General features: G+C 56.4%; 1 protein-coding gene across 1 annotated transcript in view; it reads right to left on the bottom strand.

Moving 5' to 3' along the window:
* NSG1 (neuronal vesicle trafficking associated 1) overlaps positions 1-15,219 on the bottom strand; it is a 36,218-nt gene extending 20,999 nt beyond the window's left edge. The window contains exons 1-2 of the mRNA XM_007948784.2: positions 15,091-15,219; positions 8,817-8,933 (exon numbers count right to left, since the gene is read on the bottom strand). Of these exons, the coding sequence (XP_007946975.1) occupies positions 8,817-8,933; positions 15,091-15,219 (246 nt within the window). The remainder of the gene's footprint in view (positions 1-8,816; positions 8,934-15,090) is intronic.
* Between the last annotated feature and the right edge of the window lie 447 nt (positions 15,220-15,666).

Here is a 15,666-nt window from a genome sequence, read left to right as displayed (position 1 = left end):
TTCCTCAGAACCAGTAGGTGGGTTCGAACTGGAAAACTTTTAGTTAGCAGTCAAGCACTTAACTGTTGCACCACCAGGGGTCCTTCCTATTCTCTCACAGTGCTGGATCCTAAATCCAGTGACTGGTGTCCTTACAAGAAGCAAGGCCACAGAGACACCGTGAGCACGTGGCAATGGTGGCAGAGTGGAGTGACACAGCCACAAGCCAAGGAACATGTGGAGCCTTGAGAAGCTGGAAGAGGCCACGAAGGGTCCTCCCCTTCTGTTGTTCTGAGCCACCCAGTTGATGCCTTTTGTTTCAGCAGCCCCTGGACATCAGGCTGTTGGGGCTTGAGCACGTAGGGGTGACGAGCAGACACCTCCCACCCACCTGGGACTTGAGCAGCCACGGGGCACGTTCCTGTGCACACGGCCAACATCCCAGTTCAGGGTCCCTGAATCTCACTGCTGCCATGCCCCAGCCTTCTCCTTGAGCTGCACGGCTCGGCCCACATAGGGCAGCCTGGGCTGTAGGCCCAAGAGCTCCCAGGGCGACCGTAAGCCCGTGGAGCACAGGCACCATGAACAAAGGTACAGAGCACTGTTCACAGTGAGGACGGCAGACATCATCAGGAAAGGCCAATAGTGAGAAAAGGACATGCTGTTTGGTAAACTAGGGGGTCAGCAAAAATAAGGGCAATGCTCCATGAGATGGAAGGGCACAAGACCAACAGCCATGGACGCAAACACAGCCAGGGAGAGGAAATGCACAGGACCGGGCAGCGTTCGGTTCTGCCGTACAAGGTCGTCTGTTGGTGACAACGTGCCGGACCAGGCAAGGTTCCGCTCTGTCATACACAGGCCACCTGATGGAGACGATTCACGTAACTGGAAACATTCTGCTCTGCTGTAGTCGGGTGGTGTGACAATGGTGACATGCGCAGGACCTTGTAACATTCCGTTATGCTCTACACAGGTTGCCTGCGTTGGAGCAGACCCTGCCACAGCAGACAACAGGCCGTCCTTAGGAAGGACATTGAGAGGCACCGCATGTCTGAGGGGCCTAGGGGCCTATGATGGCCACCAGCTATAACACACCCCATAGAGGCTTTTCCTCCCTTCCTCCTGCTTCCAGAGATCACCCCAAATAAACCACTGCACCCAGAGGCTCACCCAAGCTCTGCTTTGAGGGAACCCCAAGTGACACAGGCCCCTGATCCCATCCGGGAAGTTGGGGGTAACTTCCTACAGCAAGAACTTGAAGCCCCACAGATGACCAGGGGAGAGGAGGTGAGGTGGGGCAAGAAGGCTGGGTCAAAGGAGTGTGGAGGCCTGGAATTACAAGGGTGCAACTTGCCAAGGCACACACCACGGGGTCCTGACGAGGGGTAATGACCCCCAGCCACCCTGCCCAACAAGCAGGAGGGAGCTGAGGGTTGGTCACTGGAAAGAACTCCCAAGAACAAGTGGCAAATAGGACGTGGGCCCCAGGGTGAAGATCACAGGGAGTTCACACTTAGGGGACCTGTGTCTTCCATGCCTGGGACAGTCCAGGTTTATCCTTATGGGCCAGGGACTCTGACAGGTCAGCACCCACTGTCACTCAAAAGGTGCCCAACTGTGGACCGTAAATGACCATCACTCAACTTATTAGAAGGTCCTTGGGTGGTACAAATGGTTTGCCTCGCCTACTAACTGGAAGGTTGGCAGTTCAAACCCACCCTGTGCACTGTGGAATGAGGCCTGGAAATCTGCTTCCGTAAAGATTACAGCCAGGATCACCCTGTGGACGAGCGCCACTGTGTGACACCCGGGGTCGCCACAAAGAAGCTCCACTGTGTGACACCCGGGGTCGCCGTGCGTCGGGATCCACTGTGTGACACCCGGGGTCGCCGTGCGTCGGGATCCACTGTGTGACACCCGGGGTCGCCACAAAGAAGCTCCACTGTGTGACACCCGGGGTCGCCGTGCGTCGGGATCCACTGTGTGACACCCGGGGTCGCCACAAAGAAGCGCCACTGTGTGACACTCGGGGTCGCCGTGCGTCGGGATCCACTGGACAGCAGTGGGTCACCTTAGCAGGCGCTGGCACGTGTCCTGTGTCTTCAGACACTCACCAGGAGCTGCGGTTAGTAACAGCCCGTTTTCCACACGAGGAACTTGAGCAGCGTTTGAGTGCCATGTACCATTCCGCTCTCGGTGGCAGAGGGCTGCCTCTTCCCTGGGGGTCTCCCCGGGCTGCTGCCCAGCTGGGATGGAAACCGGCCATCCGTGCATCCCAGCAATCCACGCAGCTGCCCGGGCAGAGGTAACAGCCCGTGGATGCCCCCGACCTGGCTCCACCCTCCTGAGCGCCGTAACCCTGCGTCTGCTCCTCAAGCTCCTTGGCCTGCTTCTCCTCACCCACAGTATCAGGCAGCAAAGTCAACCTCGGGGACTGAGCCTGAATGAGATAATACCGTGAAGCTCTGGGCGTGGCCGGGCAGCAACCGGTCGAGGGCGGCTCAGGTTTCCTACTCTGGCTCTCACAACTCCCACCCTCAGGGGCACGGAAGGGAATTGTTCATTTCTGCTGAGTAATGCAGCAAAGAAGAAAAGAAATAAAACTTCTTGGGAAAGGAGAAAGAATCCCGGCGACTGCCAGGACCATTTTCAGGAACCCACCCGGCACTGAGCATGCAGACACCGCCCACCCCAGCCCTGTACGACCGGGCCCTGGACGGGACCCTCGCTGCACAGCTCTGCACTCACGGGTCCCAAGCCCTGCAGACTGGCAGCATGGAGGCAGGGACTCAACGCCACCCATGTGGGTGGAAGGGCACCAAGGTGTCCAAACAGGGGCTGTGACCAGGAGCCCCACTGCCGTCCACCAAGGAACCGGCATCTATGTTTATAAATATTAAACAAAGCCATCTTGAAACACACTAGGGGGCTACGGGAGAGGGCAGGAAACAGGCACACGGTCAAGGTCATCAAGGACGGGAGCACCAGGTAGAAACCAACCACCGAACCAGTGCGACAGGACGCCCAGGGACAGCCCAGAGCAGCATCGGCCGTGGATAATGGGGCCATTCAGGCACACTTGGGCTCTCTTCTAGGACACTGATTCTCCCGGCTCTTGTGCTGACGGTGAAAGACATCCGTCTGCAAGGCTGACCTTGGCCCGGAAGGCAGCAGGGCTCCCAAAGCCACTCCCAGAAGAATAAGCATGTGGGGATCTTCGTGAACAGGGCCACGAAGGTTAAGGGTGTCTGGGGTGAGGCCTGGGAACTCTGGTGGTGGTGTGTTTAAAGCTTTTGGCTGCTAACCAGAAAGTCAGAGGTTCGAGCCTATCAGCCACTATGCAGGAGGCAAACGAGGCAGTCTGTTTCTATAAAGATTTACAGACTTAGAAAAGAAACCCTATGGGGGGCAGTTAGGAGCTCTGGTAGCATAGTGGCTAAGGCACTTGACTGCTAACCAGAAGGTTGGCGGTTCAAACCCACCAGCCACTCCTCGGAAGGAAGGTTGGGCAATCCTACTTCCGTAGTGATACTGCCTCGGAAACCCAAGGAGGGGTCGCTATGAGTCGGGTCTGACTCGACGGCATATAACAACAACAACAACATGGGGCAGTTCTACTCTGTCCTAAAGGGTCACTATGCATCAGAATTGACGTGGTGGCATTGAGCAGGGTGAGCCCTGACCAACTCTCCTTAATGTGTCTATATATTTAAAAGCATAGTGCCTAAGGCACTTGACTGCTAACCAGAAGGCTGGCGGTTCAAACCCACCAGCCACTCCTCGGAAGGCAGATGGGGCAATCTACTTCTGTAGTGATACTGCCTCGGAAACCCAAGGGAGGGGTCGCTATGAGTCGGGCCGACTCGATGGCACATAAAAACAACAACAACCAAGGTATCCTAGTAGTGCAATGGGTAAGCATTCTGCTGCTAATGAAGAGGTTGGTGGTTCAAACCCACCCAGCCGCTCTGTGCAAGAGAGACCTGGCAGTCTGCTTCCATAATGATTCCTGCCAAGAAAACCATACAGGACAGTTCTTCTCTGACACACAGGGTCAGTGTGAGCTGGAAAGGACTCAACAGCATCCAACAAAACCAACAACAGGGACCCTCCATCTTTCAAGCTGGGAACCTGAGTGTGAAGGAGCAGCCCCCCAGCCCCTCGACACACACACCTCCCCACTGGAGAGCAGGAAAGCGTAATTAAAAACAAAACGTCTAGGTTCCGTTCATTGGAGAAACAGCTCAACTCGTGTTTATTCTCAGCATAAACACACCTCTACTTATAATGAAAGGGCCGCTTTGCTTGCTGTCACTAACCTCTTTTGGAAGCCAGACTCTTGGCCGCCGCTGGCTGACTCATCATGCAATTCCGGTGTGGCGACTTCGCACAGAACCCTTTCCCAATCAGCGTTACCTAGCAACCAGCCCAGGAACTTTGCAGCCAGGAGATGAAGCCCAGTGAGCACCATAAAGAAACATCCGAGAAGCCGTGTCACTTCAAGGCTGCTGGGTAAAGGGGTACACAGAGGAAGCGCGGGGCTCACACACCACGCCGGGACACACAGCAGAGACCAAAGGGGCCTGCCGAGCCTCGCCGCTTCAACACCTGAAGGCAGGGTTTCTGCGGGTCACATACGGAGGGAGGAAGAAGCAAGGAAACGGCTGGGCAGGGAGCCACGGCCCTGCCCCTCTAGACAGGACGTTTCCGCAGGCGCCAGGGAGGGCCATCAGGCATTCATCCTAAGCACACCCACTTTCCTGCACGTCACCCCACCTTCAGAAAGAAGCTTCAACCCTTGACCGGCTGATGCCTCCAACCACAAGGCCTGCCGCATCACGTACGTGCAGTCAGAGAAACACAGCTGAGCGGGAAAAAGAAAAAAAAAAAACAGACTGAGAGAACATTCTAGAACATTCCAGGACATTCCAGGATGGTGGGCATCCAGCACCTGTGGTAGACAGCCCATACCTTTCACCATTTCCAACAGGCACCAGCCCTCCTGATCCCACCTGGCACCCATAAAGGTTCAAAACTTGGTGTGCAGCAGTCCCCAGGGTACAAACGTCCCACTTACAGACCACTCGTACTCGGCCTGTAATGTTATGTAAATTTGCCCTCACTTAGAACGACTGAACCAACCTGACACCAATTCTTCTTCACAGTCCCCTTCTCTTGCTGCACATGCAGCTTTTCAATCATTGACAAAGCTTCGAGACTTTTCTTGCACTAAAGTAAAACTAGGAGCTCTGGTAGCATAGTGCCTAAGGCACTTTACAGCTGACCAGAAGGCTGGCGGTTCAAACTCACCAGCCACTCCTCGGAAGGAAGGTTGGGCAATCTACTTCCATAGTGATACCATCTCGGAAAACCAAGGAGGGGTCGCTATGAGTCGGGTCTGACTCGACAGCTCATAACAACAACAACAAAGTAAAACTAAATAAGAACTGCATGTCCCCATGTTTAAAGCGAACCTCAGTGATTCCAACACCGGCGGCCCCAGAGCACAGCTGGAGAATTGGCACTTTAGGAGGCTCCCACACACGCCCGCAGCCGGAAGCCCAGCACGCGTCCTTCGGGTCAGAACGGGCCTAGGAGCCGACAGAGTAGGTGGGACCTTCGGGACGCTGGTGTTTGGTCTGCGAGTCACGTCCACAGACGTACAGGTCAAGCTGCCAACAGCAACAGGGCCCTGGGGCACTCACTGTATGACCCCGCACAAGTCACCCGCCTGCTCTGTGACAATCGACCAGAGACACTCGTAGAGGCGTAAGACACCTACACCCACAGGGGGCCCAGACAGGGCTCTCGATCCACGTGACCAGCTGTCCTTGGTAGTACTCAGCAAGTGAGGGCCCCACCCACTGGAGACCCTGCTCCTGGTCCACTTGAGGCCCACAGGATGACACTGTTTTAGTACAACTGAGTCCGCGTCTCACGCCCGGTGGCCCCATGCAGGATGCAGGTGAACACTGGGTGGTCCCGAGCAGTCCGCATGACTGGCTGCGGGTCAGACCATCCATTGTGATCCACGGGGTTACCACGGGCTGGCTGTCGGAAGGAGACCGCCAGGGCTTTCTGCCTAGTCTTTCTTAGTCTGGAAGCTCTGCTGACACATGTTTAGCATCACAGCAACATGCAAATCTCCTGTGACAGGCAGGTTGGTGGTTGCATACCAGACGCACCACCTGCGAAACAAACCTGCATCTCCCACATGGAAGGGGAGAAAGAGAGGCTCACAGCGCCCCCTCTCGGATGGTGTGAATCTAAATGAGGCCAGGAATGCCAAGCACTGGGGCCTGTCCCTGAAGCCACCCAGTAGGTTTATGTATGTTGTTGGTGTCAGCGGTCAGTTCCACTCATGGGGATCCCATGGACTGCAGAGTAGAACTACTCCATAGCGTTTTCAAGCAGACTGCAGGCCTTTCCTCTGAGATGTCCCTGGATGGGTTCAAACTACCAACCTTTGGTGTTGTGGTCAAGCACTTAACCATGTGTGCCACCCAGGGAGCCCAGGTTTCTCTGCAGCTCGGGAAGGGGCTCATTCCCAGCCCACAATGTCCCAAGCACCTCCCGATGCACCCCATTCTGAGACATCACGGCAGATGAATGAAGGGTAAGGCCCGCTTCTGCCCCCAGCAGCGTCCGCCCCCAGCAGCGGGCCCACCGGGACACGCAAGGGCACTCGCTCGGTCTGCCGCGCTCTCAGTTCTGGGCAACAGGAGCCAGGTAACCACCCAGCGGCCCCACCGTGACTACGGAGCCTTGGGGACGAATGTGCGTCAACCAGGCTCGTAGCAAGGGGCCTGGGGACTGCACCAGAGAAGCATATGCGGAGAAGCACGAACGGGGCGAGGGAGGGGCGGGGGCAGAAGCTGGACACGCAACAGATGAAGTAGTGCCGCTGACCATCCTGCTTTGTGGGGACCCAGAAGTCAGGGTGCGGAGAGTCAATGCCCAAACTCAGCTCCTCCGACACCGTCAGCCCGTCAGAACATCGTGACCTTCAAATCCAGGTCAATGCTGACGCAACCAGGGACGGCTGCCAATCCCAGGGTGAGGGCAGGGCAGGATGTGGGTGTGGCAGCCAGGAAGCACTTAGTGCCCCCCCACCGGCCTGAGCAGGACCTCTGGTAGTACAGTGCCTAAGGCACTTGACTGCTAACCAGAAGGCTGGCGGTTCAAACCCACCAGCCACTCCTCGGAAGGAAGGTTGGGCATTCCTACTTCCGTAGTGATACTGCCTCGGAAACCCAAGGAGGGGTTGCTATGAGTCGGGCCGACTGGATGGCAAACAACAACAACCGGCCTGAGCCGAGATTCCGGCAAGAGACGAATTGTCCTGGTTTCAGCCTCAGCGCGTGTGTGAACCACGGAGCCAGGAACCACCAGCTGAGTGTAGAACGCCCTCATGCCACCAGCAGAAACTCCGAACGCAGACCTCTCTGTGCCTTGACATCCCCAACTGTAAAATGGGCCACACTACTGGATGGAACCCCAGCCCCTTAAGTAGCCTTCCCTCCCTGGAAAACCATCCAGAAAAAGACTTCCCTCCCCTGGCTCTTCCAGCAACACCCAGAACATACTGCCCAACCAATCCGAGCCTCAGGATCACGCCAGGCACGCACTGCCTAACCAATCTGAGCCTGAGGATCTCACCAGACACGCACTGCGCAACCAATCCGAGCCCAGGATTGCGCAGGGGGGCGGGAAGCACTGGAGGAACACAAGGGCTCCGGAACCCGACCACCGCGGGTTTGGAGCCTGGCTCTGCTGCACGCAGCTGGGCCTGAACTGTCTGTGCCTCACCTTGTCCGTCTGCAGAGTGGGTTGCACCGACAGAACGTACCTCTTAGGATGGGTGAATGGAGGATTCGACACCTTAACTCATGCAAAGAGCTCAGAACTGACGAGTGTAACGTGCTCATCTTCGGCCACTGTCTGCAGCTCCCTGCAACGGTTACTTAAATAATGTCATGTTTTCTAACTTGCCGTATGTTTATAACCTTGTCTAAAACAAGGCTTGTGGGTGGATTTTCCCTGCTATGAAAATAGGAATACACAATCACTTTGGAAAATGACAAAATTCAAAGTGCAAGGTTAAAAGGTGCACCTAGGACCACCCGTAGACTCAGCAAGACCAACCCTAGGTAGACGGGTGCCCCGAGGAAGGGAGAGCGGGGAGGCCCAGAGAAACCGTCCACCCGTGCTCCTCGCAGCACTGTTCGCGGGAGCCAAGAGCCGGACACCACCAGCATGTCCCTCCTCAGAGGTGGACATGGGCACGCACAGACTACTACTCAGCCATAGGAGAAATGCAGGCCTGTTGCCACCACACAGATCAGCCCTGACAACATCCTGCTGATGACATGAGTCAGGCACAAAAGGACAGACGCTGTATGACCTCACTCTTAGCAAAGAAGCAGAGAGAGAAGCCAAAGATTGTAAGTGGTACCAGGAGTTGGGGGGAGGGAAAAGGACTTTTTGCTTGGGGAGCATGGGGTTTATTATGTTCGTGGTGTTGACGGATTTGGAAAAGGAGGGTGAGAACGGTAACACAACTAGATGCACATCATTGATGTCACTGAACCGCACGGGCAGAAATGGTTTAGACGGTGGCTGCCCTGGTATGCATGCATTTCCACCACCATAGAACTCAAAACAAAAAACAAAGGCCTGCAGAGTTAACATCACAGGAGCTGTTGGTTCCACAAGCTGGGCTCAGCCTCTGTGGACGGCCTCACATCCTATTCCCGGCGATTCACATGCCATCCCTGCAGCTCTGTGGGCCCTTTCCAGGCACAAACACATCCCACCCCTTCAGGGCCACTTACCTTAAACCTCTCGGTGGCGCCCTCGGTGATGCTGACCGTGAACTCGGCTATTTTGGGAGGACGCGCCTTGCCCTTCTTGCGGTCGGGTTCATACTCGGTCTTGGTTTTCACGACCACCTGGTCCAGAAATCAGAGAAGCCAGCAGTGAGCGGTACAGCCAGATGTGTGGACACACACATCACTCATCAACGGGGGGCCTGGGAGCCCTTTCATCAGGAAGTCACATTTACAGAGTGAGAACAGCTGCCAGTTACTGGCAATCCCCCAATGCCAGACTTCCAGAGACATGACCCTTGAGTGGTTTGCCCGGCAGCTTCAGGAGGGAATTGTAACTGAGGGCAGAGGAGTTAAGCTCACTGGCCAAAGTCACACAGCTAACAGGACGAGGACCCAGCCTGACGCCTGATTGCTAAGCCAGAGTTCCTTCCACCACTCAGAGCTGAATCCAGGACACTGGGAGGACGCACCGTGACATCTCATTGGTGTTTCTACACGAGAGTGAGGTGGGGTGCATGGCCTATTTCATACAAGGATGAGGCCTTAAGAGGAATGGTTTAGCAACATGTGGCAGTTCCATTTTCATCATGAGTTCTATAGAAGACTCCTGATCAAAAGGGGGAAAAGGTAGAACAGAACTTGAAATTCTCATGGACTCCAGACTTTCTGGAGGCAGTGAGGCTGAATGAACCCCTGAAAATACTGCCTTGAGATCATCTTTAAACTTTAAACTAAAAATGTCCCCTGAAGTCTTCTTCAAACCAAATACTTGCACTTAGCTGATAAAAGACTGTCTGCCTTAAGCACTGGGCTCTTTTAAGATCTATCTACATGGGATCAAGTGACCAGCGACCCGAAAGGTTAGACAGGAAACATGGGGGCAGGGAGTTAATGATAAGGGAGGAGGAGCAAACTCAAAGAAGGAGGGTCACACAACTCGAAGACATGGGTGTCACTGGATAGCACAGGCAGAAACTGTTGAATTGGTGCACGTTTTGTTGTCCATCCTCTCAAAAATAACAAACTATTCAAAATATAAATATAAAATAATTTTGACAAATGTGGCGTGGTTGTGTGCCATTGAAGTTGATTTCAACACATCACACCCTACAGAACAGTGTACAGAACTGCCCTATAGGGTTTCCAGGGAGCCCTGGTGGCACAGCGCCTAAGGCACCTGACTGCTAACCAGAGGGTTGGTGGTTCAAACCCATCAGCCACTTCCTGGAGGGAAGATGGGGCAATCTACTTCCATAGCAATACTGCCTCAGACACCCAAGGAGTGGTTGCCCTGAGTCGGAACTGACTTGATGGCAGTGAGTTTGCTTTGGTTTGATGGGGTTTCCAAGGTGACTTGATGGCAGTGGGTGTTCATCTTGACAAGGTCTTTCCTCCCATGAAGCAACTGGTAAGTTCAAACCACCTGCCTTTCAGTTAGCAGCCAAACACTTAACCATCAGGCAACCTGGGCTCCTTTTCAAAATGCAGTGCCGACATACAGTGGAGTATTACAGAGCTGTACACAGAAATGAAGTCTTGATCCATGCTACTACACAGAGGAACCCTGAATACACCCCACTGAGTGAAGAAAGGCGGTCACAGACAGACAAAGGCTGTGTGCCCTCACTTTTATGAATTAAGCAAGTGTATGGAACCCAGGGATTAGTTGTGACCAGGGTGGAAGAGGGGAAGAGAGGAGCGTTGTTGTTTGGGGGACGTTGGTTTATGTTAATGGTGGTGGAATATTTTGGAAAAGAAGGGCAAGTGTGAACACCCAACAGGAGCAGTATAACCGACATCACTGAACTGTCGATGCGGAAGTGGTGTTGGCGGACGTTCTGATGTGTATGTTTTCACAAGAAAAAAGATGAAATAAAAAAAGAGCGTGGCGTAGGAGCAGGGAGCCAGAGAAAACAGGAACCAGCTCACGGTTCCTGTCCTCAGCTCCACTCCCGCCATCCTCTCTCAAGAGCCCTCCTGCCCCCTCACCTGCTGCTGAGACACCCCCAGAGGGTTCCCTGTGCTCCCCTTCCCTCCTCAGCTGCCAAGGGGGAGAGGTTTTTCCAACCTGGAAGCCTGCCCTCGCAGGGCCTGTGTGTCCTCACTGGGCCCCAGCTTGGGATGCAGCCCCAAGTGCCCTTCAAGGCTCACCCGCTCCCAGCCCCTCCTCATCAGGCACTGCCTGGATCATCCTGTTGCCAGGGATGTTAACTTCTCAGTCTCCCCTGGGGTGGAAGGCCCTGGAGGGCAGTGTCCAGGGGTTACGCAGCCCTGATCCCTTGGCCCCGTGGGGGTGGGTGCAGGGACCGTGCCAGGAGTGGTAGTGGGCTGGAGGGACCCAGCATCCACGCTGCTTCACCCTGGGCGACAGAGCCCTCAACTGGAGGGGCTCCCAGTCTGGGGGAGATGCTCCCTGTGATGATGGGACCCAGGACTGAACAGGGAGGAGCTAGCATGGCAGGATGGGCAGCCCTGGGCGGGCACCGGAGGGGCTGGGCTGTGGCCCCATTTTGCCTTCTGTGGTGCTTGGCCAAGAATGAGCTCCCAGAAGGTCAACATCCTACCTTGTTCCCCAACTGATGTAGCTGCTTGCCCCCTTAGAAGCCACCCAAACCTTCCTCCTACCCAGATGCGGGAGCTCTGGTAGCACAGTGCCTAAAGCACTTGACTGCTAACCAGAAGGCTGGCAGTTCAAACCCACCAGCCACTCCTCGGAAGGAAGGCTGGGCAATCCACTTCAGTAGTGATACCGCCTTGGAAATCCAAGGAGGGGTGGCTCTGAGTCGGTCCTACTCAACAGCACATAACAACACCACCACCCAGATGCGGCTGGAACTCCGCCCCTTCAGCAGCCGCCCCTCCCTGGAGGACCACCCAGAACAAAGCTTCACTCCCCCAGCCCCTTCCACCAACACCATCTACAGCGCCCAGCGCCCAACCAATCGGAGCCTCAGGATTGGGCCAGGAGGCAGGAAACTGGGGAGGGACACACTGGCTGGGGAACCAGACCCCCCTGGGTTTGGAGCCTGGCTCTGCCCACATACAGCTGTGTCAGCCCTGTGCCTCACCCTGTGCATCTGAAGGGTGGGCTGCCCCGGCAGAATCTACATCTCAGGATGGGTGGCTGCGAGGATGCTACCCCTTAACACATGCAAAGAACTCAGAACTGTGGCTGGCGCATAACTGGGAAGGAACCGGAAGAGAACGTGGTCCGTGTCCAGTGTCAGTGAGAATTACTCTCAGAGCCACATACCTGGTGAGCACGTATTACTTCCCTCCCCCTCGTTTCTCAACATGCCCACCACGGACAGGGAGGGGTGCTAGAGCGTGAGTCATCCGCAGCACCCCGCGGGAGGGGCTGTCTATCCAGGCAGTGCCGCTCGGTCAGTCGTCACACTGCCGTCCTCACATCCCAACTGTTCCCACCTCAACGGGTGACCTTGAGCTCGCACCTGGCCGTGCTGAGCCCAGGGCTCCTTGCCCACAAAATGGACACAGTAAGGCCTATCTCATCAACAACTGAGAACCAGGGAGTCCACAGCGCTCTCAGCCCGTGTCTGGACCTGGTCTACATACATCACCCCGGGTTTGATCCGTGTGGGCCACTAGCAGGCTGGGTGACCTTGGGCAAGTCCCTTAACCTTCCTGTGCCTCTGTTTTCACAGCTGTAAATGAGGAGAGTGACGGCAGTCATCGTCGGACGACAGGAGCTGGTCAGACCTTTGTTGTTGGAGCTCCCGCCCCGTCGGCCTGGCTCTGACTCACAGTGACCGTGTGCACAACAGAACAAACACTGCCCGGTCCTGCGCCGCTCCCGTGACCCCTTGCAGATCTCCAGACCTTTCTTCCTCATCATCTTAGTCTGGAAGCTGCACACAGGCCTCCGCAGGCAGAAGGGGTGGCTGCCCATGAGGAGCACCAGCTGGGACTAGATCCCTGGTCTCCTGTGTGGAAGGCGAGAATTCTACCCCTGCCCACCACTGCCCCGAGCCAGAGCATAAAAATTAAAAAAAAAAACTCACTGCTGTAGAGTCAGATCCGACTCATAGTGACCCCTCCTTGGGTTTCCGAGGCAGCATCACAACGGAAGTAGATTGTCCAGTCTTCCTTCCAAGGAGTGGCTGGTGGGTTTGAACTGCCAGCCTTCCGGTTAGCAGTCAAGCATTTAAACTTGTAAAGTGTGTACACTGAGCAGCCTGTTGCTCACACAGCGGCTGGCTCCACGTCCACCGCCCCGAAGGTGCTGCCAGCGCCTCCAGACACGTTCTTGGAATGCTTTCTGATTACCGTCCTAGCTGCATCACTGGCCTGCCTCGGTCGCCCCGTATCCCAGGCAGGTGACATCACTTCCCAGAAGCCCGGTTGAAAGCAACGCCTGCCTGGTGTCCACGTTCAGAGAGGTCTTGTAGGTCAGATGTCTGGTTCAAAGCAGGGCAGCTCAAGAGGCAATGCCAGGAGCATCTCCATTGGGGACGACTGTCACCTTCAGCTAAGTGACCTTGGACATGTCCTGGAAACTCTTTGGAATGTAGTTTACTCATCTGTCAACTCTTCTAGCCCAACCATTGACCCCTGCTGGAATTCCCTCCTCTAAAGCATCCCTAGTTAAATAGTTAAGGGATTGGCTGGTAACCGAAAGGTCAGCGGTTCAAATCCAGCAGCCTCTCTGCAAGAACAATGTGCTGCGTTAAAGATGACAGCCTAGAAAACCCAATGAGGCAGTTGTACTCCGTCACATGGGGTTACTAGAAGGGGAAAGTGACTCAACGGTACGCAACAGAAAAGCATCCCTGCCAGGCAGCCACCCTTTCTTTGAATGCCTCCAGGGATGGGAGACTCATTACTTCCCAGGGCTGCCTACAGTACTCCTGGACAGCCTGACCGGTTAGCCAGGTGTCACACCTGCCTGACATCCTCCTCCTTGGTATAAGCCAAACTGGGTGCCGGACCGGGAGCGGAACAGGCAGAGGGCAAACGGAGGAGGCTCAGGCTGAGCAGGGAATCACCTCAGCAGGTTCAGCCTAGGGACACAGAGCTCCTGGCACAGGCCACCTCTCCTCGGCTGGCGGAGCAGCTAGGACTGGGAGAGCTGGGAAGGGAAGGGTTCCTCCCGACAAGCCCAGCTTGGACACTCAGCACCCACAGTGGCCCTTCTCTGAGCTCCAACACGAGGCTGCCACGGTGCCCCCACCCCCATACCCAAAACACAGACAACGGAGTTGGGGGATGACAACCACTTTGGGAAGCTCAAGTGCCTTTCACAGGGTCCACGTTGGGAATAAGAGAACTCAAAGCCCACCGACAGGGCCCTCGAATGGCCCCTCTCATGCTCGTCCTTGCCCGTGCAGCCTCTTCACCAGGGACCAAGTGAGACAGTAAACACAAACGCACTTCAAGAAGCAAAGAGCACACTGGCGGCCAGGGTGGTCTTTAAGAAGGTGTAAGGTGGCGGGAAGGGATGCTGTGTTTATTTCAGGTTTGGACCCAGTCCTCTAGACTTTTACACACTGCATTTACCTTTCAGCGTTCTAAATACCGTTCTTAAAAGACAGGAAGTCCCTGACTGGGTGCTGTATTCGAGAAAACAGGGGCTTCTTTAAATTCAACCAAAACATACTGGGGGGAGACGACTCCTGGCGCTCACGGTACCTGATGCTCAGGTGAGGGCGGGTCTCCTTGGAGATTTCACCAGAGGAACAAAGAGAGGAAGGAGCTCCAGTGAAGAAAGGCGCGTGCGCACGCCAGCACCCCGTGCCAGTCTGGCCAGGGGCATTAGAAAGGGGATGGAGGCCACGAAGACCTCCAAGAAGGGGCCATCTCGCCGAGGAGACGGCCTTCCCCCCTAGAACCAGCAAATGGGCTTGAAGGTGCACCTTCGCAGGGCACAGACGGGGCATCCGGGCAGACCCTGGGACCTCCCCGACACAGAGCCCACTGGTAGGATGGGCAGGGCTAGGGGCAGGAAGAAGGGGGTCAGAAGGTGCCAGCTGGGGCGCTGGGACTTGGCTTAGACAAGACTCCCACTAACATCAAGAAGGGCTCTCTCTCAGAGCGCGCTCCATTGTCAGGGGAAAGCCGTCCCCCAGGGGAGGGGGCCCCCCATCACCCAATCCAGGAGGACGCTGTCTCCCGCGCCCGCCCGTTCTGCGCAGCCCCGCTCGCGGCCCCCGCGCACGCGGCGCGCTTTCTTTGTTGCCGCCGCCGCCGCCCGAGATTTGGGGTGCACACCCTGTCGCGCGGGACTGCGGTGGGGCCAGGTCGCCGGGGTGCCCCTTACCTTATCCGGGGGCGGGAACTGCAGCTGATTGACATCCAGGGGCGTCATCAGCGGGATGGTGTCGAAGCCATCCTCCAGCAGCGCCTGCTTGGTGCCTTTCTCCGCGAAATTGTTCCCCAACTTCACCATTGTGCCAGGAGACCGAGGTTGTCGCCTGCGGAACGCAGGGCCGCAGGCGTCACCGCGCGCGGAATCTGCACCCTCCCGCCGCCCGGGGAGGGGGCTTGCCCGCACCCTCTCCCGCCCCCTGCGTCCCCAGGTCGTCCGCGCGCTCGCCGGCCGCGTCTCGCTGCGGAGGGTCCTGAGGACGCTGCGGGCACAGCCCGATGGGGGTGTCGGGGGTGCTCTGTGTGTACCGATCGCACCTCGCCGCCTGAAGCGCCAGCGCAGGAGCGCCCGCGGCTGGGGGAGGGGCACCGCCCTTGCCCGGCCGGGGTAAACGCGTCCTTAGCCTTGGGGCCACGGCCAGCCGCCGCCGGAGGCGATGCGCGGCCCCTCCCAGCGCCCCGGCCCGGCCCCGGCCCCGGCTCTCACCCTCGCGTCTAGCAGGTCTGACGAGCGCTCGGAGCTCCGCGT

This window comes from Orycteropus afer, unplaced genomic scaffold, assembly GCF_000298275.1.
Source record: "Orycteropus afer afer isolate SDZICR_OR568_19922 unplaced genomic scaffold, OryAfe1.0 scaffold00224, whole genome shotgun sequence".
In the NCBI taxonomy this organism is placed as follows: domain Eukaryota; kingdom Metazoa; phylum Chordata; class Mammalia; order Tubulidentata; family Orycteropodidae; genus Orycteropus; species Orycteropus afer.
Note: the sequence above shows the minus strand (reverse complement) of the source record. Positions and strands in the feature narration are given on the sequence as shown.